Source organism: Channa argus, chromosome 18, assembly GCF_033026475.1.
Source record: "Channa argus isolate prfri chromosome 18, Channa argus male v1.0, whole genome shotgun sequence".
NCBI classification, from domain to species: Eukaryota; Metazoa; Chordata; class Actinopteri; order Anabantiformes; family Channidae; genus Channa; species Channa argus.
In genome coordinates this window covers 17,551,514-17,573,821 of record NC_090214.1, presented here as the reverse complement: position 1 = coordinate 17,573,821, position 22,308 = coordinate 17,551,514, and the positions used below count along the sequence as shown (strand labels likewise).

Below are 22,308 nucleotides of genomic sequence, written 5' to 3'. Positions count from 1 at the left end.
AGTGCAAAAACTTTGCCAAATCAACATATGGACAATGATCCACTGTGGTGACCCTGAACTCACGGGATAAGCCAAAAGGAGAAAAAAATAAAATAGAAGTGATTTGGCATAACCTAAAAAAACTCAACACAGATCTAAGCTCTAAGTTTGGTTTGTTGAACATGTATCCAGCTACTGTACAAGATGTGTGGCCACTGAAGTCGAGTGAACAGTGTGTGGATTCTTTTTTATCTCTGTTCCTGCAGTGATGGTGAACACTGGTGAACAGCTGTCTGCAGATGTCTTGTCACCACAATCAGTGCCCTATTTCTGTTCAAAGTCATCTTTGAAGTGGATGTTCTGTACAGAGAACATTGCCATTTTATGTCACCTATTATCACCAAATTTTTTAGCCTGTCTGTGTCTCTTTTTCCCAGGCTTTTTTTGTTTGATCATGCCACTATTATTTGACTGCTGCCTTTTATTTGGTATCCTAGATGATACTATGGTGCATTTTTGCATTTGGCAGCACATTAGAACATGTTTGTTTTATGAGGGTGGAGAATTACTTTTGATCTGCTATTAACGTTTCTTCTTGTGTTGGCATGATGCATGTGTCATTGTGTTAAGACACTGAAGGCAGGGACATGCCAGAGAATGTGCAAACATAATGTAATCCGTTTTTGTTTTTTGTCATGATGTCATATTGTATCTCTTGACTTGGCAAAACCACCAAGTGACATCTTTGCCCTTTGTGTAAAACAGTCTACAGTTATACAAAAGTAGTGCACCTCGTGATGTGTTGACTGCAAATTATGAGCATGCACATGTATGTGGGTCTGTGATCTCACACTGAGCTTTCTTTATTTAGACTTAAGACAGAGAGAATTACATAGATACAGTAATAAACAAAAGGCTGTTGCAGTCAACGTGAACAGGCTTGTTTGTATTCTGTTGGCAGGTTGTGTTGATGACTGCAAATCAAGCTTAGAATCTAAAAATGTTCTCATACAAATTAAGACCTTGTAAACTGTTTTCTTAATATAAAATAATACTTAGCTTTTAGTAATGAGTGTTTTGTTTAATTTTTTTTTCTATTATAGGAATGGAATTTAAGATTTGTTTCATTATAAGTAATTCAACATTAAATTTACTGCAGAAAAGCACATAAATATACCTGCTCTATGTTATAAACAAATCTAAAGCTATTATTACTTTAAAACATATTAGCTATATACATATACATATGTATATGTTAAGTATGTGGGCGACTGTGGTGCAGGAAGGTAGAGCGGTTGTCCACCAATCTCACAGTTGTTAGTTCAATCCCCAGCTCCTCCGGTCCATGTCGAAGTGTCCTTGAGCAAGACACTGAACCCCAACTTAGTTGCTCCCGGTGAGTGTTGGCCAGCTGCATAGCAGCTCCCCCACTAGTGTCTGAGTGTGATTGTGAGTGTAAATGGGTGAATAAGAAGCAGTGTAAAGCGCTTTGAGTGCCATTAGGTAGAAAGGCACTATATAAGTGCAGACCATTTACCATTTATATGCAAACATAGCATTTAAATACATTTGACTTCCCAATACTAACAGATATGGTAACATCAAAATCCTAATTAAAAACAAAACAAAACATGCATACACATGTTGTTCTGCAAGCTTCAACTGCTTTTGTCATATTAATGCTGCATTATGTCTTTTAGGTGACTGTTAGATGTTAATGCAGTAAGAGTCTATGTAATCATCAAATCTGCACCATCAGAAAGATGCCAGCACCAATGCTTCCAATTGTCTAAATCTTTCGACTGTAGGTAAAAGCCAAAACAATCATAAACAATACAGTTGAATGTATTGAATGAAACCACTCACTGGCTTTCAGCCTATTACCATGCTGACAAAGTTGCTCAACCTGATTAAATCTTGTTTTTCATTTACCAAGTAATATGCCAGCCACCTGCATTGCATGAAAGTATTCTGCTTAGCACAAGACATTGCTAGCAGCTGTCTATTATTATTAGTATGAGACCTAAAGTTGGGACAGTCGAAAAACAAGAGACTTTACTTTGGGCCATGTTGGTAGAAAATTAGTGAAAACCAAGCTCCAACTTTACCCTATGATGTTTCGAGTGTAAAACAAATCTCCACGTCTGCAGACTTACCTGTTCAGGCATGCTAGTGAAAAGCCAGAGTCCCTGCCACACATTCTAGATGTGAGGCTGGGTTCCAGGAATATGTTGTGAGAAACAGCCCGTTGCTGTTCTGCTTTCACTGGCTAGTTTCACTGTGCACTGGCATTCATGTTCTTGGCCTGTGTTGACACACCCACTCTCACTTTACGTCAGTGTTTTGAAGAAAACCAAAAACCAGTAGAAAACTTTGCATGAAGGTGATAAGTGGTTTTACAGACTATACCCTCCCCTCTATGCAGTTCGTAACACTCCCTGCACTCACACATGCTTATTTGAATGTGTGAAAGGTGCCACCATTGCAAAGATGGCAAATATTAGTCTTACTTTTTGCGAGTTAATCGTACTAAGTAATCAAGACAATTGCTGAGTTAAATGGTCTGTTTTTATAGTACTTTTATCTAAAGCTTTTCACAATGTTTCTTCACATTCATCCATTTACACACACGCACACACACACACACAAACACACACAAAACTAAGCTACAGTTGTTCCAGTTCTGTTCTTCGGTTCATGCACTGAAATATTACACTTCATATTTTAGGAGCACTTGTGAATCATACACATAACGGCGTCAGAAACTATTGCTAATAAAGGATAAACTGGTAGCATCATAAAGGCTTTATGCAAAGCACTTTCTGAGCTGAACACAGGGACTATTCACCTGGCTTTGATAAGTGAAAACCACAAGTTAAATGTTCATATGCTGACACATAAGATCAGTTTGTATCCACTAAAGCACCCGTTGTTTCATTTTAGAAGTGCTACAATAAAATGATCAGCTGCTGCTTTGCATTACCTTAACAGGGCAACTTGCAAAGTATCCTGTTAATCAGATCAGTTAACAGGTGACCTCATCACACTGTAATGCAAAACACCAAGCTGCAAATCATCTGATTGGTCAACCTGTTCGTCTGAATGTTCACACCAGGGAATGAAACCATAAAAGACTGAAAACCTGTCCCTCACTACATTCACAGTCCTGCGGGACACATAACAGATGAATACAGTGACAATGTACTTACATAAATACATAAATACTTACTTAAATACTTACAGTAAATAAGTTCAACCAGGGTGATCTGCAAAATCCAGAACTTATCACAAAGGAGTAACTTTACCCATCAGCTTTAAATACTATTCAAAAATACGTGGTTGAGGTCCTGTAAAACTGGGGATTAATTTAAAATCTTTCTGACTGCTTAACATACAGTTAATGAATGTTGCTCATGAGAGCTGAGTGGAGTCGCAATGTCCCAATCTATAATTAACCTGGTGAGTAAAATGTTATAATGACTGAAAGTGAACCCAGTGAGCCCAAACTGAAAATATCCATAGAGCTGCAGGCTAGAAAGTCTACAGTGATGTAATGGTGCCGTGGTTAATGTTGAATTCCTAATTAAGTTCAATGATACATTTATTTATGGTAATAATGTATGATTCGTTATTTCATTATTACAACGAACAAATATATTAACTACAACACTACAAACTGAAAATGAACTAACAGTGACAAATATTCATGACGCTCCTAAAGATTTAACCAGTAGTGTGGCAGCCAGTCTGATGCAGGCTACATGGTATGCATTAGTAGTGAAATGTGTTCTTAGCTGCTGCTGGTCCACCAGGGCCTCATCAATCACGGCCGACTTTTCACCCCCACAGCCTTTAAAACCAGTTACCCGCCCTCTGCTCTAATGCACAGACCTCAGACTAATTCCACTAGACGTCCACTAAAAAGAGACCTATGATGAGCAAAGAATGACTAATTAACATAGTGACCTGGGTTTATTTCTTGTCAGTAACTAAACTGTGCGCTCCTCAGCATCCTATACAATTTGATGTGTATTATTTTTATGTATTCCATTACCAGTCAATACACTGTAAATAATATTTTACAAAATAAACACATACATGGCTTCTAGCATTGGCGTGTTTGCAGCTACTGAAGACAAAGAACTGCTGATAAGACTTTTCCAGTCTTGTGATGGTATGTTCAGCGACTGTTTATGGTACTGTGGGTTTGGCTGATTCCACAGGGCTCCGCCATGTAGGGAAATCCTACTTATGCATGTCAATTAGAGCAGCAGTGCTGTGTGAAGAAGTGTTTTAAACCTGTTTGACACGACAGCAGTGACTTAAAGTTGAGATGCATTAGATCAGATCATATTTGACATATCAATGATTTGTACGTTCGTTTAAAATGTTAAATAAGCTCAACTTGGTGGATGTGAACGCCTGGGAACTTGCCGGCAAATGCAGTTAAAATCCCATCAACTAGAGCGTGATGGAGAAGGCATTAGGGAAATGCCTCAAATAAAAATACTGTGGTAAGTGTTACCACATGGGCTATTTATATACAGTACACACACACACACACTGTGCTGAGAAACTGTAATCTGCTCCTTGATCTAGTTTGGTTCTGACACATGAAGAATGTGTAATAGTTATCAGACCTGGAAAATTATCAAAAAATACTTTCCTTTTTCTTTTGGCACCAAGAGTAAATTTCTTGTCAAATGTGGCCTAAACTGAAAATAGAGAACGCACATGATGGTCTGATCAGATCTGGCTTTAATATGTGCCCTGACCAGTTTCAAATCTTTCTCAGAAATGCTTGTCTCATTTACAATCTAAGCCTTAAAGAGTCAAATTGGTTAATTGTTCAAACTTTACAGCATCCAATAACTTATACAGAAAATTGAATTGTAGACGATGAAAACCATACAACCACCACAATGGATAGATTTTGCAGCTCAGTGGTTTTCAGCCTTACCACCTAACTTCCTGTCACACCCAGGAGATTATAAACTACAATAGATCAGCAGCGTTCACATCACCTACATACAGGAGCTACGTGATTTGCACTTACTATGCTCCTAGTCCCATTTCTACTAGCAAGTAAAATACAAAACAGAAACTATTTATTGTGCCAAAAAAAAAAAGGATGACAATTGCTGAATTTTTTACTGATTTGGAAGATTAGAAAAATAGTTGTGCATTCACGCAGATATGTTTAGAGCAGGTTTGAATTAATGAAGATTTGTGGTTGTGGCTTGTGCTTTCTACCTCAGCTCCACTTAGCATCTAAACCCCTTTCCAACATTTGCATTGGCTATGCTCAATTTCCCTGTGCCAGTGTTCTGGATGTTACATAGCAACACGAGCAGCAAACCCTGCTTAAACATGCACAAGTTGACAGCTATGGTGTCATCACCAGCCAGTGATCAGCCACAAGCAGGATGAGCTTCTGGAGCTTCTTGTTTAGGATAAGTTCTTAGTTAAGCTACAAGTAAATATCAGATAGTCGAAGGTAATATACATCTGTATATGCTTATTAAACAACTATAATCCATGCCAATATGCACAAGTTGTGGCAGAGAAAATGAAATACATTTTCCATTAGGATTCACCCATATGAAATAAATTATTCATGAGTAAAATGCCTGGTCAGGAAAACTTTAAAAAGCCAGGTGGCTGTTGTTGATACACACATTAAGAGCTGTTGGTCTTGAACTGTGGTGCCATTCATTGTAGTAGTGAACCATATGCCAGCTTGCTGTTGTGTCCCTCAGACACTTTTCACTGTATTATTGTCTGTAGTACGGGCTGGTGACTTGCCAACGTGGCAGCTGTGTGTGGAATTACTTTCCTACTGTTTTAAACTTCAGTGTCCAGGGATTACTGAAACACTCTGACCGTCAGCCTGTCAGAGCTGAGTTATTGAGGGGGGGGGGGGCAGAGACTGCTTCCTGTCTAGCTTCAATCCCCCACCACTCTCCACGTCCCACCCCAGCCCCCTCCCTTCCCTTCCAAGGCACTTCCTGTCTTTGTCAGTCTCCTCTGAGTCACACACTTACAGCCACAGACATAACAACTTGCTGGACACTCAAGCAGTAAAGAGACACACATGCACAAGGAATCAGGGGCATTGCGGCTTACAGCAAATAGGCATGTTTTCAATGAACGGTTCATTCATCAGCACAGGAGACTTGCTTTTACACTTCTGCACTTACATTCTGTCATCTCATTTGTTGGGACCTCTATATAAGCCCTAAAAACAGACTGCGGGGACGATGCAATGTACAGAGCAGCTTCAACAAGCATGTCCCACAGAAGCTTGTCTTAACAATATTATAAATAAGTTGTGTTACGCGATTACAATAATTACTGCTACTTATTTGGCGTGAAAATCTGTATAATTTTTAAGTAAAAGTACTTAAATACCAAAAGGTTCAGACTTTCTAAAAGTTTTTGTTGAAATAGTTTGCTGATATACATTTCAATAAGGGCTGGGTCAAAAATCATCAAACATATTCTTTAATTACAAATTTGAGTCTTTCCTGTTGCCATGGGAGAAAACACAACTGAAGCTTCCCTTTTATTTAAAGGAAGTGTTGATTTAAAGGACAAACTGCTAATTATGGGATTTTTTCCCATACACCTGTTTATACTTTTTTGAGAGGGGTGTATGATTTTTAGTGTCACTCAGTGATGTGGCCTTGACAGAGGGAGTTAAGCAGCTTTTCAGTTATAGTGATATATTTTCATCCCTTTCACAAAACTACAAAAAGAACCAACTTCCTAAAATCACATGTGTTGCAGAGTTTGCAACTCTATTGTATTGACAAATGGGTGTGGCAAAAACCATGGAAACCATGTGACTATCTTCCTGTTTTGAAGGATGACACAAGTGTGTGTGTGATGGGGGCCAACTGTGCATGTGTTGTCTCATACTCCAGGATCAGTGACTAAAAACCCATCTGCCCAAAATCTGCCCCACAGAGGTGAATCAGATGTTATGGAAACTGTTATCAGTGTTGGTTTCTGCAGAAGGAAATTAAATGTCTAAACATTCAAGTAGACTAACTCATGTCAGCTTTCATTTAGTCACTGGTGTTGCTGAGCACCCTAAAACCCGGTCTGAAATCCCAGAATGCCAAAAAAAGCATCCCTCTTCTTGCTACTAAGACCACTGGAGCCAGTTCCTGTTTGTTTGTAATGTAATGTTACTAAGCGTCTGCTCTGTCCTGCCCCAATAGGTCTGCCAGAGGACTGCACTGTTAAGACACCGGCCTTTACTGATGCTGTGAGACTTCACAGACAAGCCAAGGGACAATATGGGACATGGGATATGATGTGCGGAGAGCCCCCACAGGTCAGGATTGTAGTGGCTTGGCAGGCTCAGGTCTGCATTTCTACACTAAAAAAAATAAGTCAAACAAGTCTGTCTCATTCTTATAAAGTAAAAGATCTTATAAGGTGGACTGACACTGTGAGTACCTGTCCAAGGCCCCTACAGAAGGTGGCACATACTAGCTGAAAGAGACAGGGCTGCTGTCTAGAGAAAAGCTATTTTATCAATGAATGTAGGTAATGAAAACACTGCCATCTATATCATAAACACACACCATCCCCTCACACTTTAAGAATGCTACTACACAAGACCTTCAATGAAACAGTCAGAATCAAGACCCACCTTCTCAGTCAACTAGCACACACCATGACACACACACACACTCCCACACCTATATACCCACTCACCTTTGGCCGGATGTCCACTCTCAATGAGCCCCTTTCAGGCTCCTACCAGAGCTTCATAGTTACCCTGTGTGTCACCTTCTCTTCATTAATCTGTTTCCTCTAAGTATCCCAGTTTCTTTTGGCTTTTCTGAACACTGAACTCTTCACTTAGCCAAAAGAAAATATTAAAGCTAAACTGGTGTTTATATTATCAGTGGACTATATCACTTACTTATCATATATATATAAGTTGTTTATTGTATATGAAATTATTCTGATCCCAAACAGGCAAACCTAAATCACATTGTACGTAGCATCTAATGGTGAAACAGTAAATGTGACTTACTGTCCTTGCTAAGATTGTCATGACACAATATCACAAACAGAAAAAACAAACCAAGCCCAGAACATAATACTTTTCATAATATAAAATATTACTCATTATCGATGAAAGCATTACCACACACCCCAGACAATAGATTTCCCAACAAAAAAAGACGTCAGCACGACAGCAGCACACTCATTTTAGCCGTCTGATCATTTCTCTCTTGATTGAACAAATATATTATTTGTCTGCATGTTTGTCCTATGTGGGTGTAAAATTAGATGGCATTTATCCTTGGTGGGCTGTATAAGTTCCTTTTCAGCAGACTAAAGGCTTTAATGTGAGCAGAAACACTTTGTGCATGTCAGAAATGTTAGCTTATGTTTAAATCTGGTCTGCTGCTGGTCTGCTGTGTTCGAGTCAACAGTTAGGTTGGAAACTCTAATCACAATCATTTTAATGTGATTGAAGAAATGGTGTCCGTGTAAGCACAGACATTTAGAACATAAGTAGCTAGCTAAAGTACAGGTCTATCACAAGTCTTTTATCTGCCTTGACTGAGTGGCAGGCAACAACCTACATGTCATACACTTTAAACAAAACAAACATTTGTATCCAGCATAATAAATACAGTAAAGACAAAATTAGTGTAATAAGCTACACAGTGCAGACATTAAAATGCGCAAACATAGATTTTCTTCTTGTTATAAAAATAGCCTAACATTCAAAATGTTTAAATAAGTTACGTTTTTATGGCCTTACAATTTAGACGAATGTTAAAAGTACATCTAGCACAAAACACATAGATGTTAGACAACATAAGTCAACACCAATGTAACAATAATTCATAGAAACCACTCTTTCATTTGGTACATAAGACAAACGAACCTTTAGACAAACAATTGCTAAAAAGTCTCCTTTGTTTGTCTTTCTTACCCAGCAACGTGTTTCACCAGATATTTAGTTTAGCTTATTGAAAACCTCATGTAGGTGGATGTTTGTAGGAGTGGCAGTGTGAGGGCAGTGACCAGCCTCCCGTCCTCTCTGTATCCAGCTGCGTATCGTCTCAGTCCCCCCCACTGTATCTATGTGTCCAAACAGGAAAGGCTCCACGTTTTACAGGTTTATTTTTGTTTTTCTTTGGGTGGGGGGGATATTGGTTGTTTTTAAATACACCTCTGGTAAAAAAAAAAAAAAAATCCCAGTTAGGTCATAGCAATTTTATCTTCTTTTATCTCATATTTTATTTCTGTAACTGTCGAAAAGGTGGCGCTAACCTCACAGTCCTGTCCACAAGATTTATTATTAAAGAAATAAAGGTAAAAATATAATAAATATGAATATATGCCAAAAGTTTGTGAATAAATACAGTAAATCTGTTGTGCATGTGTGTTCGTGTTCAGATTTTAGCTAACCTTGTGATGGAGACCCTCCACCCTGAGCTAAAAAATACGATTGGTCCACGTCTGAAGGGGAAAATGCAGCAGAGGCAGAGAAATTGGATGCTGGTGAGTTTATTTTGTGTTGTTCATTGTAAGTGCACTTCAGACTTTATGTACTGGAATATATAGAATATATATGGTCCAAAGGCCATTTACAGTATGTTCTGTAACAACTCTCTCCTCCAGATCTCTGATGCAGTGTATAGGCAGGTGTTGTCTCAGACCACTGGACAATATGAAGCACTGGTTGAAACTTGTGAGGCCCAGAGAATGCCACTGGATGCCCGACTGCGAACCGACATGGACCAGATCATCACATCTAAAGAACATGTCAGCAGCAAAATGAGAGGTAACCAATGATCCATATATATATATATATATATATAACAATGTCCATCACGCAATGTAAAATGACTTGATTCACCTGGTGCTTGATGTGTCGTGTAACATGATTTTCATTGTTTGCCTCAGTGAGATGTAGCTGTGGTTTCTCTGGTTCAGTCATTAGCAGCGCAGCAAAGTGATCAGCCGAAAGTGCTCAAGTTTCTGAACACTAACACGGCCTTTCTTCTGTAACTCCATCCATATCTGACATATTCCACCTCTTGTTTTACTCCCTGCACTTTCTCCTCGCGGCTTCCACTTTGTCTGTATCCATTGTTTCCTTTCTTTCGTTCCTCTGTCTCTTGCTCATTCTGTGTGATTAGCTGGCTTCTACAGAGTCAGAGGATCCACCCGTGGCGAGCCTGTCAGCTTTGTGTTCAGAAGTTAACTTGGCACATGCTGCTCATTTCTTTTTCATGTATACTGTTTCCCATTGAGCTAAAGTGGACGAACTGCATTCCATGGCCTGCACTGTTAAGAGCCATTTCTGACTTTATGCCTGAAATCGAATCTTGAGCTACATGTTAACTATAGAAAGTGGGGTTCACTTTACCTGAGGGGTGATGCAGAAATTTGAGCGGTGTAATCCAAGCTGTGAATTTAATTCATCAGTCTGCCTTAACACAGAGGTTACATTTCTAACAACTGGGTGGATCTAAGAGTTGCGCAAAAGTGACAGCTGCTGTGCTTCCATGGAAACGGTACAAGTATGTTTACTTAAAGGTCACTGCATACATACCAACCATTTCAGACCCGTTTTAAACGATACACAGTACATTGTTTTTGGCATCGTTCCTTTGAAGTTGAAGCCATGCTTTTATTCTTCAATGCCTCAATTCTTTATGATCATCAGTGTTGTGTTACTTTAATACAGGCTACAGCAACTAATCATGAGCATGTTAGATTTCAATCCTCCATGTGTCACTGCTCCCACACAGCTCTGGTGTTACCCAAGGCAGAGAAGCTGCTGCGGACTAGCATCCAGCCTTACATCAACTCTATCCTTGAGGCCCTAATGGAGCCCACCAGCAGAGGTTTCTCTGAGGTCAGGGATGTTTTCTTCAAGGAGCTGGTGGAGATCAGCAAGAACTCACTTAATGGAGGGAGCAAGGAAAAGCTAGGAGATGTGAGTTTATTCTTTTTATGCATTCATTAGTAAAAGGTAAAGGTTTGACTTAGATGTTAAGACTATGATGTCACTATACACATAAATCTACATAAACCATGTGATAATCAAAATAAGCAAGAGTTCACAGATGGCAAGAAGGTGATGTTAACTTAACCAAGTTAACAAGAAAATGTATTTGGACCATATGGATAAGTGATTAATGTATAAATGTAAAGATCGCTGTTTAACTTCTGGTTTTAACAACATTATTAGAGTGGATGAAAACTCAGTGTGTTTGTGCAGCCTCGGCCAACCTACTGCTAGTCTCTAATTAGAAGTCAGGGAGTGTCCTCAGTTGCCTTCAGTGACTGATCCTGAACAGTCACCTCAACCTATTTTTCTGTTTGGTCTGAACACACCAGATTTTTCTTGTATTATGCCTCCTTGTTCCCAAATAATCCCTTTTTTCCTCCACCCCCCGTCTTCTCCACAGCAAATGGAGAGGCTGTCCATGCTCGCCTTCCACCCGGTCAAGATGCAAAGCTGTTATGAGAAGGTAGAGCAGCTCAATTTGGAGGGACTGCAGCAGAGGTTCAGCGTCTCCAGTCCCTCCGTTTTCGTCAGCAGGGCTCAGATCCTCATGAGGGAGGTGAGCCAACACAGCCCTTTCTCTCCAAATCATTATGTACCCAAACAGTGACAGGATTCCTGAAAACACTCCCTAATATCTTAAGATGGCACACGCTAGCAACTTGCTTTGCTTTTGGTGAAGTCTCTACCTCCACCTGCTGGACAAAATTAATATGCCAACCTGTTAAGACTAACTGTGAGATCAAACTGAGCTGTTGTTTACTGTCACAACTAACATACAGACATAATAGGTCTCTTGTGCGTCTGCGTGTAACTTACAGCATAACTTTTTTTGATTTTAAAAGCAAATGGACAATGCGGTGTACACATTTGAGCAGCTTCTTCACCAGGCTTTGGAGGCCCAGGGAGAAAACGATGTTTGCAAGACCATGCAGCGATGCCAGGACAGAGTTCTCAAGGTGAAATGCACCCCAAATAAATAAATAAATACAAATATAAAATCACGTCAAGAGAGCAATTTGATCAGATGATTTTACATATATCTAGATACACTAGGGGGTAACCAGCCACCTCTCATGTACCGGACTCAAAAGTTTCCGCAGATGCTAAATGGAATGTTGTATGTATGTATTCCTATGGTAAATAGTATTTGAGCATAGAATAGAAAAAACTATAAGTCTTGTTTCTGATTTTTCCCGGTCAGAAATATGATTACGACAGCAGCACAGTGCGCAAGAAGTTCTTCAGAGAGGCTCTACTGCAGATCATTATCCCATACATGCTGCAGCATCTCTCGCCATCCTGCTCACCTGTGAGTAGCACCCAACAAGGCCTCATATCACCTTTCTCACCTCTTTTTAGTTTTATTGTATCTCTGAATTGCATGTTCTACAGTATTAGGACAGTTTGGAGCTACTTTATCAAATACTGGTGGTTTGTCAAAGCCCATGGGGTCTCATTGAATCTTGGAAGATATCATTTTGTGTCTGTTTGTGGGTTAAATGCTAGCTGCAGTAATCAAATCATCATGAGATTGCAATAGTTGCAAGAAGCACTGAATAATAAAAGTTTCTCTTTCTTCTCAATTCTCAGGAGCTGCCTCGCTTCAAAGAATTAATCTTTGAAGACTTCTCCCGTTTCCTGCTTGTGGAGAATATATTTGAGGAAGTGGTGCTGCAGTCTGTCACTAAGGACATAATGATGGGTGAGAGCCAAAAAGCATGAAGATTAAGAAATTATTGTTTCCAGGCAAATGGTAGTAGTAGCAGTCAGCAATGATGTATCATCAAAGCACATTTACCTATTAACACATTGTGTGTTTCTTTCTTTGTCCAGCTGTGAAGGAGGCAGCTGTCCAAAGGAGACACAATCTCTATAGGGACAGCATGATTTTGTCCAACAGTGACCCCAACTTGAACCTGCTTGGAGAAACTTCCCCAGTGGACTGGGCCACCAAATTTGTGGGCGATGAGGTGGAGGGATCTGACAGCGGTGGTGTGGCCGGAGGGAGCTTGGGGAAAAAACGCAGACAGGTGGTGTCCATGATCCAGCTAGATGGGGTTCCTCTGCCCTATGAGTCCTGCCTTGAGGTTCCAGGTGTGGAACTAATTCCTGAAGAAGACGCCGATGTGCCTGAGGGTCGAAAAGAGGACCGAAAGGACCTTGAGGAAGACCTAGACACTCCAAAGTCTCCTGACAGTGTGAATGAAATAAGGGACTTGATTAATCCAGTGGTGGAGGTGGTGCTGCCAGTTTCAAAGGAGAACCAGGATGACATGGCCAACGGGATTAAGCTGGCCACTGGCAACGTCACCATGAAGGATGGGGTGCAGGAGCAGGTGACACATGTTACCACTGTGATGGAGGACGTCCCCAACAAATCTCCACAAGACAAGACATCCCCGCAGGCAATGCTCCAGCAGCTGGTAGGAAGCAAGAAGCATGAAGCTGATAAGAAGCATCAGGAGGAAGCAGCCATCAAGAACGCCATCGAGGAAATAGAGATAGCTGTACAGGAAGAAGACAGTGAAAAAATTGCTGAGGTTGCAAAATCACATTTGGAGTCGTCACAACTTCTACCACTGAGTACAGACTCCAGCTCGCATTTGAATGGGGAGGACAAAATCATGGACCCGGTAGATGTGGAGATGATAGTAGGATAGGAAGACCAATCGTCCAAAACTGGAGACAGGCACGGAGATGCGTGCATCAGGTTATGGACGAGAAATGGAACGACTTTGGATTCATTAAAAGCCTTGCATTTCTTTATTGCTGTTGATATTGCACACTCAAAAATTAACTCTCCCATTAGACTTTTTTTGAGACATTTCTTTGGTGATTGTTTCCCCTCTATGCAGCTTAGTACAGCAATTCTCAACGCACGTTTCACATTTTATGTATGACACTGAATTCAGCCTGTGATTTATATAAGTTAGGCTTTTTTTGTGTTTTGTCAACAAACTGAGAGTCATTTACAAGGATGCTTGGCTTAGGTCCTCATACTGCAATAGAGAGTTTAAAGTCCACGTTAAACTTAGAAAATGACGGAGGAACACTAAACAACTACGTATTATTTATTAACCATTTTTTTTACATCAGTTATGTCTGAACAGAAGTTAGGTATATAATCTTTTCAATATATCAGAGTTACATAGTCAAATAAATTACAGCTTGTACCTGATTACAGGTAAATGATCACAGCCTGTATCTAGGCAGCAGGGGGTGCTACAATCAACCTTCAGATGTGTGTGAATTCATATTTATACACATTATTTTCATTTAGTACTAAATATTTTTGTAAAATGTAATTTTTTATTGGTTATTGTGTTTACTTTGTAAGCATTTCTTATATTTGCATATGGCCTTAATGTTTCAGCATGTGAGGATCAGGGAACGGTTGCTTTGAACCAATGCTTTGTTTGTTTTGTAGACACCTGTAAGGGAAAAAAACAAAACTGACTGTTTCTTGTGACTTTGCCTATGGATGTAGATGACCAAGATACACTATGTAATAGCTCTTCAACTTGTAGGACTTCAACTTGTAAGCCCTCTTTATGATTATAAGGGAGATTCATAATGTTTGATTTATGTGATATTACTTTGCTCATACAAATACAGTGTAAGGACACTGAACCAAACAAGACAGTGTCTTGTTTTCTATTTAAAACTGATCATTGCGTATTTAAATCAGGTGTTTAATCTTGGTAAAAGGGTCAGTTCACACAAAAATAACACACAATGCTATATACACTCACTGGCCACTTTATTAGGTACACCTGTACAATCTAATGCAATCCAATATAGCAGCTCTCCCATGAATTCAACTTTTACAATGTTATAATTTTTCAGTTTTTAAGTCCAAACTGTCAGAAATGTGATATTTCTACTCTCTGTTTATTATTGAGGTCGAAGTGGGTGGTGGAGTAGTACTGGAGTGCATTCTAAGAAGAGGTGGTTCCGAGGTTTCGGCGCCTCTCGTTCATTTTACATAAGGTGGCCAAAACCTTGGAAGCACCTCTTCTCCAGTTTGACGCCACCTATTAAAGTGGCCAGTGAGTGTAATGAGCTGTACAGACCAGTTTTATGTGAAATGGATGAATTGATGATCTGTAGTGTAACGGTTATGTAACAGTATAAATGATATTTATCTTTGTGGAAGACACTTGTTCATGTTAAGGAAACAATTACATATCACTGTAAATCATGAAATGAAATGTGTTCTATAAAACCAGAAGGTGTGCTAAAATGTAAATATTAGAATTAGAAAACATTTGGCATTTATGGTAACACTTTATTTTATCTGTGTAATTCCCTAGTATAAAATGTTTTATTTAGTTAGAAGCATATATGTGTAACTGTATGTATGCTTGGCTGTTTGACAAATTTCACATTTTTCCGTGTTCTGCTGACCTGTCGTGCAGGTAAAAGACTGAAGGATAGGAATTCATTTTTTTAGAAGCGGACCAGATTTGCATACAGCACTGTACTAAGTCGATGTCAGCTATTGTAAATTTTCCTAAGATAACTTTACAAACTGTCCAACAGATGGCACCTTCTGTTCTTAGATGCTCAACTCAGGATTATAAACTGAAAGAGCAGAAGCAGAAGTAGTGGGTTGTAAGTGTGGAGAGACAAAATGACGCAACCATACACACAAATAATGTTAGTGTTCATTTTTATTGTAGTTTTTACATCATAAACTCTCTCCAGTTGCTTTTCTATAAATGTACCATTTAGGTCTAGCAAATTATAGGAAATGTTACAACTGTAAAATAAAGTTTTTGTTGTTGGCATCACAAACACACACTACTGGTTGACTTATTTACACTTTTGTATTGGATGTAGTCAACATAGTGTATCAAGAAGGAATTACAAAGTTAAAGGGCAAAAGCAAGTTGCAATCTTTCGTGTCACTTTTATGAGTCGGTGTCTTGTTGTGAAATCACCCAATGTCATTACATTGAAGGCACATTTTAAGTTTGCTGCCTTTAGTTTCAAGACCAATGAGTTCCAGTGGATGACAACAGTCACTTTTTTCTCTTTATTTATTTTAAAATCTGTATGTTGTGTAAACATATAGGTGTCAACAGCTTGCTTTTATTTTCATTGAATATATATAAAATATGGATGAATAAAAATACTTGACTAACTTTATTTTTTGTTTTTGTCACTCATATCTTTTAATGTTTTTATTTAGGAAATTAAATAAGAGAAAACTGAACCTCCCTAAATTATCAGACATATGCATATCTATAATTAGGAGGAACAAGTTTTAGTAATAAAAATCCAAAGTTTAGTAGTGAGGAATCCAAGACTTGTAGGTTATAAGTTTGTCACCAACTGAAACAGAACCACGTGATCAGCTGTTCCCTGATGTACTGTACATTAACTTGGATGACACCATAGAGAAGTTACTAAGCTTAAAAAAAATTATGAAAACTCACATGATTCAGTTCCTTATAGTGACTGACTGAGTATTGTCTCATGACTTCAGACTATAAATCTCAGGTCTAACTGCAGGTCACAGATTTTATGTTTTTAAGTCATAATTCAGTTCATTATTGTATCATTTGTACCACCACAAAATGTTGCTTTATAAGTATTTAAAACACAAAATTCATAAAAAGTCAACTAAGAACTCACATTTCTCAATCAACTGCAGTATTACAACAACTTGAACAATCTATTAAAATATAGTGAACTCTGTAGAAGTTATAAAGTCTGTCAAACTTCTGTCAAACCATTCAATCAGAAAAACAACTGTAATGTGCCACAAGCTGAGGATGATTTCTAATCTTCTGCGATGAATTTTTCAAAAGCGTTGCTCCTCTTCAAATCAATTCAAGGAAAAATAAGTAAATCGAGATGAGTTTAAGGGCTTTCTCTTCTGGATTAAAAAAAAAAAAAACATTCCATATGTGCTCTAGTCACTGTAATGTGTAAGTAGAGAAGCAAGAATATGCCTCAGCAACAGAACATTATCTCCCTTTAAAACAAAAAACCTCCTCAAAGGTTATCAAGTAATACAAATCACCTCAGTAGTTAAGTAAGTTATACGTTTGTGTGTCTGCTGGAAGTGTGACAAATTTCAAAAAGTAATTCCTGAAAGCAGAGGCTGAAACTAGTCACAGGCGATCGACTAAATTTTGTGCATTCCAGTTTCACAGCATGCTAAATAAATATAAACTGTGCCAAGAGCAATGGAAGAACACACAGAAGTCAGTAAATCCAGTGGTTTTCAATTTACAATCACATGATGCTTTTAACCCGTGATTTAAAAAAATAAAATAAAAATATCCCTCAGTATCTGAAGTGTCCATACCATCAGTTCTGACCAAGCAGAGGGAACGAGATGAAATACCCGAGGACGGAGCCTGCGATGACCCCGATAAAGATCCAGGTGTTGTAGGACATGACACACAACATCAGCATGTAACCCAGAGTCACCTGAACCATATGGAGGACTGTCTGGATACCGTGCAGCAACCAACTGAGGAAGATCAAGGAGGGGAATACGTAAATTACACCGCTTTTTTGTCATTTATCCAAATGAGAAAATAAACATATCAAGTGTTCAGGATATTACTATAATGTCAGATTCCTCATTCCACACTGTGAATGAGGAATTACATTTTGTAACCCGATATATTTCAGTTTTACTGGGTAAAAAATGTATTGTGGTTTTGAGTGTGAAATATTAGTCTGGAGACTTAGGTTTCATACAGTTTCAGGGTGTCAATATTTGGATAGAACGGGTGAGTCATTTACGAAATGGACACAATGTTTGGAACTGGACACCATTTAGCGCTGGATGCACACAGCACAAAAAAAACAAGCCTAGAACAAAACTTCCTATGAAATTTTAGCATAGCCCATATAACAAGAACCTGTCATGCAAGACACTTACACGTAAAAGTCACTAAACTCTACAAGTTTAATTTAAGAAACACCAAACTGGTGTCAAGATGGCACAAAGAATTTAATTTCATTCAGGATTTTGGGCTGATTTTTTTGTCCCTCTCCCTCATTTGTTTGTTTTTTACTGTGGTATTATTTGTCCTACGTATGTGTATTTCACAAGTACCCTGACCTGTTCCTGGTGTCAGGAGCTCGAGGGTGTAACTCCATGGGGGCCAGCGAGGACTCAGAGGGGCTGCCGTCCAGAACGGAGCCGCAGTCACTGCGGGAGGACGTAGGATTGGCATATGGAGACGGAGGCTGGGCCAGTTTAGAGCTTCTTGACAGCCACACTCTCCACACTTTGAGCAACTCATAGAAAACTGTCAGCAGCAAGACCACAAACACTGACAGCACCATCCCTGGGGATACAGACACACCACAGACATAATTAACTCACACAGCTGAACAACCTGTCATGAAGCCTCTCATTTAATGCCTTAAAGGGATAGTGCACGATTTTAGAAAATACTCCTTTGAAGTGGTGATTCCTTCCAAGAGTATAATCAGCTTGGATTCATTACAGTTAGAATGGATAAATATTGGTTGGTTTTATCTTATCAGAAATATATTTGCCAATAAGAAATCCAGTACACAGTAGGGCTGGGTAAAGTATGATTAGGTTTCCATAACAGATTAAATTGTATCCTTTTTAGGAAGAATTAATAACTCCCAGTTATTAAGAGCAAGCACAAAAGGCTTCCTCAACTAAATTTTTCCCTTATTTTTAGTGGCATTTGTTCTGAAAATAATATCATGGCTAATTTTGCTCATTTCAATGAGGCTCAGCCGATTGTGTTAACACAACATAAACACAAAGACGTTTGGTACCTTCTGTAGAATAAAAATAGCAGAGAGTCTTAAAAAAATATATTTATAGTCTTCGTTCTCGTGTAGTGTTTAGTATATAGTTTATTTAGGTCATCAATCTTTAAGAGTTCTTAATATTTAAAGATAACCTAAAAAACAACAACAACAACAACAATATTGGTGTATTGTTCAGTTTTCATCTACAGTGGAAAAGAAACTGGGGAGGCTCTAGGCATAGGTTCTGTTGCTTAATGCACTGTTTGCTGAGAATTATCTGGGTCAGTGTAACCGCTGAGAAGACAAGCTGTTATCCTTTTCATAATCACCTCTCACTCCCACAGGCTTAATATACTCTCTAGCATGGTAGAGTGATCAGGAAACAGAAATATAGAGTCGTACCTAAAAATGTAGCAACCAGCTAAACTTGTTTTACGTGACTAAAGGTGACACATGCATTATGCTGGTTAGCTTACGACTGCGTTTATTATCTTACTGGACTGGTAGAAAGAAATGGATCCCTTATATCGTATTACTTTAGTTTACAGTAAAAGCCAAAGGCCATAATTAATTCGGAGGGGTTCCAAAGCCGTAGCTATTAGTAAGTTTATACAGTGATGGTGGCTGGACAATGGAGGGAGTTTTGCTGTCCGATAAAGTTAAATTACAAGCCATTTGAGCTTGGGTTATACTGGGTTTCCATCTGAACTCTCGCCCACATTTCCACACATGTAACACTGCCCTGATAAATGTGAGAGGTTACCACTTCTGTTGGACGCTTACCTGCAGGTCCATTCACATCCCAGAAGTCAAACAGCAGTGTCACACGGCTTGACACCCCAAAAGTCATCTAAAGAAAAAATACATTCATTATTGAAACCTCTCAGCAGCAAAGTGCTGCTCACTGGACAAACCCTGAAAGACCTTTCTAAGGTGAGAAACAATTCGTGCAGGACCAGGTGTTACAACAATACTGACCTCATCCTCCTTTCCTCCAAGATCAGTCATACAAGACTGAGAGTTACTACACTGCTCTGTGATCAGTCCTCTCCTCCTTCGCTTTCTGGTGCAGTGACTCAGAACATCTTTGGTTACTGATCCAAGTAACTCTTACTTTCTTTTAAAGCCTATATAAACTAAAGACTTTCATAATAAAAAAGTAATTTTCACTTGCATTAAAGAAGAAACCAAAAAAAGTAAGGATGATCTTTGACTCCTTTCACCACAACTCCAGATTCTTTTTTCAACCTCAAAGCCTCCTCTGTCCTACATATAATGTTTGAATTCCTTAAATTACAAGAAATCCAAACAAACATCTATTCATTTCATGTTGCCCCACAATTACAGGATGTATTTCACCACAAAAGCACACTCTGTTCTCCCCTGCCGGCTGTAGATGTGTGACTGACAGAGGAATGTGCTGTTTGCGTGGCTCTGCAGCTCGATCAGCTGCCCATTGCCTGCCAGACTCTCACCACTGCTCTGATAAGTCCCCACCTGTATGCATGAGTGTTTCTCACCAGCTGCACACTGGTAAACACTGCGATGTAACAGGTGTAACAATCAGTCCATCTGCACATCGTCAAAAAGTCTAATAATCTAGTCATCATTTCTTAAATAAAGGGCCACTAAATTTCTGCTTGCAACTTTAGAAAGTTATATATCACTGTAAATTTGAAGCAATATTGTAAAGTTGTCTGTTTCAGCCATGGAGAACACGAAGAAAAACACAAAGCAGAAGTACATATCATGTAACCAGGATGTCAGCAATGATTTTTGGGCATGTTGCCTCATTTTCTAACTTATCACATACAAAACAGTGCACTCAAGGATAAAAATGACTTGGCTCTTTTTTTGTAAAGATTAAGTTATTATTTATGTCAGTAATGACAACACTGTACTCACTGATTTAACAGCTGATCTAGGAACTGCTGAGCCATCAGCACTATGGCAAAACGCACGGCAAGAAACAGTAAGTTGTAAACGTACTTTGTTTGGATGTAAAAATCCAAAGTAAACACACCTGAAATGTTGGTAATAATCCCTCAATTGTACAGGGAAACTGTGTGCACATCAAGTTAAATTAAAACCTTCGTCCTTTAACACTGAATGTTGGTTGCTTGTGTGTCCCGCCCCAACTGACTTATGTTAGTGATGTCACCATGTTCCCTAATCTCGGCAATTAACTTAACTTGGTGAGTGCAATGTTATTATTAGAAGTAATGACTAAACCAACAAAAATAAGCTGAAATTTAAGCTGAGTTACACTTTTAGGAGAATACATAACAGGTGGAAAGAAGAGCTGGATCAGCAGAATATTGAAACGAATTAACTTCGTGTCACTTGACGTTGTGTTGGTTTTACTGAAATCCAGTTGAATCTTTGGGAAAAACCTTAACCTAAATACATACACATTAACAGTTTTAACAATGATAAAAGGTAAAAGCACAAAGTCTACAGACAGTGCAGAAGTACTAAAATAATAATATAGAGGATAGAAGTATTTGAGAAAACTTCAAGACATCCCATAGAAAGTCAAACACCCAATTTGAGTCAACACTCTAGACTAGAGTAACCAGACAGGCTGGGTAAACATGTCAGAGCTTATCATGAAACAGCTTCATTTGTTTGCCAATGTTAAGACAACAAATGGGGAGAATAGGGTTTCTAAGAAAAACCTTCAGTAAAATTCTTTTTAGCAACTTTTAATTGTCATTAATGTCATTTTCTTGGCGCAAACCAACTTGCAAAGACTCTGCAAGGCATTCAAGTTTAACGTAATGTCAGCCAGTGCTATGGCGAAATGCTGTTTTTCTGGTGTCTTCCCTCACATTTAAAAACTTAAACATACAAATGAAAATCAATAAATAAAAACTACAGCACATGAGTGCACTGAAAGTTTTGCAGCCTTAGCCATAGTGCACTGTCTGTGGGTCAAACGCCAGTGAACAGTAATTATCCCTCTGGGTTTATTGTGCTACTATAATTTCCCTATGGACATGTCACATTTTATAATCTAAAGTTAAAGAAGCATTTCAAAAGATTAATAATTATGCCATAACGTTGCTGCAGTCAACTCTCTACTTACAGACATCATGGTGAATCTGCTGAGGGTAACTGAGACTGACACCAGAGTTCCAGCACTTATTGACTACGGTTCGCCATCGCAAACGACTCCCGGCCCGAGCTGGATGGAGCGGATCTTCGAGGACAGAGTCAGGTCCGAGCCATACGAGTGTGGAGCCCTGCAGGCTGACAGCTGTAGCAGTAACCCAGCTCCTGCGTAGCGGAATGAGGAAACCCCGTGACTTGAAACAAGGGGGCTGACGGTTACTGGAGTTTTTTGGGGGGAAAAACCCAAATGTTATCGTCCACACGGAGCAGGGTGGCAGCTGTCAGGCAAATATTTACACTTTGCTAGGACGTTAGCTGAGGAAAGCAGTGGCACCGACGGGTGCCTGAGTCGGGGAGTGACACGGAGTTGTTCGACGTCTTCATAACACGCATGC

At 39.1% G+C, this 22,308-nt stretch overlaps 2 protein-coding genes across 3 annotated transcripts in view; one reads left to right on the top strand and one right to left on the bottom strand.

Moving 5' to 3' along the window:
• The window catches only part of niban2a (niban apoptosis regulator 2a), a 25,530-nt gene extending 9,691 nt beyond the window's left edge, over window positions 1-15,839 (top strand). Inside the window, exons 6-14 of the mRNA XM_067483765.1 lie at window positions 7,206-7,321; window positions 9,415-9,519; window positions 9,640-9,802; window positions 10,776-10,963; window positions 11,439-11,594; window positions 11,881-11,994; window positions 12,240-12,347; window positions 12,629-12,740; window positions 12,872-15,839. Coding sequence (XP_067339866.1) covers window positions 7,206-7,321; window positions 9,415-9,519; window positions 9,640-9,802; window positions 10,776-10,963; window positions 11,439-11,594; window positions 11,881-11,994; window positions 12,240-12,347; window positions 12,629-12,740; window positions 12,872-13,698 — 1,889 coding nt within the window. The 3' untranslated portion in view covers window positions 13,699-15,839. The remainder of the gene's footprint in view (window positions 1-7,205; window positions 7,322-9,414; window positions 9,520-9,639; window positions 9,803-10,775; window positions 10,964-11,438; window positions 11,595-11,880; window positions 11,995-12,239; window positions 12,348-12,628; window positions 12,741-12,871) is intronic.
• slc31a2 (solute carrier family 31 member 2) lies at window positions 15,694-22,308 on the bottom strand. Of its 2 annotated transcripts, XM_067483771.1 has the most exons (5): window positions 21,888-22,308; window positions 19,583-19,649; window positions 18,126-18,354; window positions 17,358-17,525; window positions 15,694-16,864 (listed from the first exon to the last, which is right to left on the bottom strand). In XM_067483771.1, exons 1-4 carry the CDS (start codon window positions 21,894-21,896, stop codon window positions 17,360-17,362), a joined length of 471 nt encoding a protein of 156 aa, XP_067339872.1. In that variant the 5' UTR covers window positions 21,897-22,308; the 3' UTR covers window positions 15,694-16,864; window positions 17,358-17,359. The 2 variants fall into 2 exon arrangements, with proteins under 2 accessions (XP_067339872.1, XP_067339871.1); XM_067483770.1 differs by having other exon boundaries at window positions 15,694-17,525; window positions 21,888-22,306.

Excerpts from the sequence above, each read along its gene's own strand:
- slc31a2 (XM_067483771.1), bottom strand. Across the intron at positions 18,355-19,582 it reads GGATGTGAATGGACCTGCAG|GGATGGTGCTGTCAGTGTTT; the intron begins GTAAGCGTCCAA and ends CTGTATCCCCAG. Across the intron at positions 17,526-18,125 it reads GCTCCTGACACCAGGAACAG|TTGGTTGCTGCACGGTATCC; the intron begins GTCAGGGTACTT and ends GATCTTCCTCAG.